The 3,329-nt window shown below is 32.1% G+C and overlaps 1 protein-coding gene across 1 annotated transcript in view; it reads left to right on the top strand.

Moving 5' to 3' along the window:
* The first annotated feature begins 891 nt into the window (after positions 1–891).
* Positions 892–3,329, top strand: part of LOC117104937 (UBX domain-containing protein 11-like) — an 18,454-nt gene continuing 16,016 nt past the window's right edge. Inside the window, exon 1 of the mRNA XM_033246283.1 lies at positions 892–1,116. Within this exon, the coding sequence (XP_033102174.1) occupies positions 1,072–1,116 (45 nt within the window). The 5' untranslated portion in view covers positions 892–1,071. The remainder of the gene's footprint in view (positions 1,117–3,329) is intronic.

Below are 3,329 nucleotides of genomic sequence, written 5' to 3'. Positions count from 1 at the left end.
ACATATATATGTTTACATCTTTCTACTGTAGTGCTACATAGGCAGATTAATACATAAATAAAATACATACATCTGAAATTTTCCACAATTTATTGAAAATTTGTATGTGACATGATATTTTTGTCATAGGCATTAAAGTTATGTTCAAAACTTTGAAGTAATTATTTTTACATTGCTTTTTGGGATAAAATGTTATGTTTACTCCTGTAGATTTCTTATCTTTATCAATGATGATTTATATATATTAGGCTTGCCATGCCAAAATCAGCATCAGTGACTAAAACAATAAATTGACTTTTTAATATACTGCAGTCCTCTGCATTATAAGGTTCAAAATGATGGGTCATTTACTGGAATCGACTCACGATTGCTGAAGTTATGAGTAAAAGTATTACAGCTTCTCTGTACAAAAGTATACAATACTGGCACATTATTATGCTAATTACTCAGTTTAATATTTAGTAACAGTATGCTGGTTATGGGAAGGCAAGCCTTGTATATATTCAGCACTAATCAAACAGCAAAGTATAGGAGAAAGGATATTGCTGTATTCTTGGTTGAGATAAATTCCTAAGATGAGTTCTTGAGAAAACCTTTTAAAGATAAACAGCTGAAAGACAGCTTAAACTTTTAACATAGTGTTGTTTCCGATGTTGAGGCGGATATTACCTCTTCGTGGCTTTTGTAAATCATTCAATTGCAAATCTAAATAATTGCACTTTGATATATTTTTTCTTTAAATAAGATATTTTTGGCATCAACATGAAATTAAGAAAAAAAAATCTATCAATAACGAGTAATATGTTATTCGGCTTTGTTTTGTTTTTTTTCTTCTTTTGATTATTATAACAAATCTATGTTAATATCTTATCAAATCATATTCACATCTTTGCAGCTGCATCGGTTGCCACAGATAAAACCCAAGTAGATTTTGATAGAGTGATTGAAAACATCAAAGAACTGAATATCATCGCTGGAGAAGGCCTGAAAGAGGTGAAACATACGGCAGGTGGTGCTAGGCTGCAAACAAAAGAACATGTACCACTCACACTGTACGCTAATGGAATTTTCATGTTCAACGGTCCATTCAGATTCTATGAAGACCCCAGTACTAAGGTATAGTAATCATCATGTTTGTGTTGGATGAGGATGGGCATACTATGTGGCTAGTTTAATTACTTCCTTTTGAAAATTATATATATAATTATAGTAATAAGTGCCTACTGTATACTTCATAGCAATACTAACTAATGGCAGTAGTTACGAGAGATTGCAATGAAGCTCGTGTCAGCAAAAATGAAAACAATAAGGGAGCCTTGCAAAATAAGCAACGCGTATACGAGTGGACCACGCAATGCGATTAAAGGCAGTTTAATCCCATAGTTGGCCACGCGTTGGGATTATTTTCCTGGACTACTCCACTTCGTAGTGGGGAATTGATAACAGGCTTAGTGTAAAAACCCAATTAACACAAACAAAAACGTCTCGTAATTGGAAGTAACGCAAGCTCACGTTATATTTCTGAGAATTACATTAATAATTTATCGAGATTATCGTCACCGTTACGATCAAAACCAACAGACAGCAGAAATATAAAACTAGGAGAAGCCTAGGACATAGATATACCTCCATGGATAGGCCTAGGCTTTGGCTTACTCAGAAAAATTACGGAGTAAAATTAAAAATTGAAAACAGGCAATTTTTATGATTTTGTGTTAGGCCTAATTATATCTTTTTTACAGTTAGTCTTTAAAATTATCATTTCTTATATCGTTTTAGTATTAATTAAGATTATTAAATAAAACTATCTAGGATGACAGACAGATATCGGTCTACAGTAGGCCTACATTCGATCATGAACGTAGATAGGGTACACTCCCTTCAGTGTTAGCGAAATACCAAAAAAAATATTGAACTTCATATTAGTACCTTTATCTGATATAAATGTGAGCAGGTGTCCTAGGCCTATATGTTATCTATTTTAATATTTATTAATCTGGAACTTTGGTGGAACAGTATATCCATTGTATGTGACGAGAAACGTTTCAAAAAAAGACAAAAACAATTTTCTCCAGCTAGCAGTTACATGCACTGCTCTCACCCCTTTCTACCGATGAAACATGTGTTTTGATGCGGCACAAACCTAGACTCTATTCTATTTCAATGTTGATTACTCTTGAAGTTTAGTGTAAAAGAATATATTTATTATATATGATTATCAGGCTCTTTAAAGAAGGTATTGTATTGTATACTGTAAAATATTGTTTTCTCCGTGTTTTCTCTAGATTGCTGTTCAATGTATTGCTTTCACCCCTTTTCAAACAGCGAAGCACATATTTTGTTGCGTCATTGATTAACCATGGAATCTACCATTCCATATGGGTTATTAATTTTATAATAATTTTTCAAAATATTTAAATTTAAAATGTATAATCATTAAATGGTTTTTAAACGCTTGAATGTACCAAATGACTACAGGGATTTTAATTTCATTTATAAAACGCACTGGTAATGTATAAAAGTAGTTTTCAATTGTTGATACCCCACGGCGTATCAAGTGGACTTGGAACGTCTTCCTTGCAGTGTACTGCATCGCCGGCTGGAAGTTTAGGGCCTGTGGTTTTGACATACTCTATGTTCTATCAAAGTAAAAGTTAGACGCTTGACTCTGGTCCTGCACTCAATGGGCTATGGGATATTTACTGAATTACGATCTTTAACATATTATCATTATTTCATTTTTTAAGTTGCTTTTCTATCCATTGATTTATTGTCTATAATTTGTTCCGATATATAAGTGTTGGGAATAACCTTGCATTTAAAATATATTATGGTAGGCCTATATCAAAAATAAGTGTACAATAGGCCTACTATTTGTAGTCCTATTCATAATAAAGTACAGTGACCGCCAATAAATACTCAACATATACGATGAATATCAGTATTTAGTGCAATAGGCTAAAAGCTAGGGTGGCATTATTTTTTCCCCATTTATTTTCATTCATTCTCTGTAGGTCCTTTTGAAAACAGTCATTGGGCCTGGGTGTAGAGGAATGGCGTTTTCGGATATGTTAGCCATTTTTTGTAGATCTTGATCACTAATTAGGCCTATGTTCATGTAATAAACTGTTTACGCTAATTAACTTTAATTTATGTTCTACTGAATGAGCTGTTCTTGTTTGATTTTTAATTTCTGTTTCTCACTTCCTTGTTGTCTTTATTGTAATTAATTTATTTGTATCGTACCAAATGCATTTTCAAATATATATAACAAATATAAAATATAATTGAAAATGAGACTTAAAGAAAATAATAAATACAAGATTTAA

This window comes from Anneissia japonica, unplaced genomic scaffold, assembly GCF_011630105.1.
Source record: "Anneissia japonica isolate Jap-2015-1 unplaced genomic scaffold, ASM1163010v1 scaffold483_len1788099_cov177, whole genome shotgun sequence".
Classification (NCBI taxonomy): Eukaryota; Metazoa; Echinodermata; class Crinoidea; order Comatulida; family Comatulidae; genus Anneissia; species Anneissia japonica.
The sequence above is the reverse complement of the archived record's forward strand: the minus strand, read 5'-3'. Positions and strand labels throughout refer to the sequence as shown.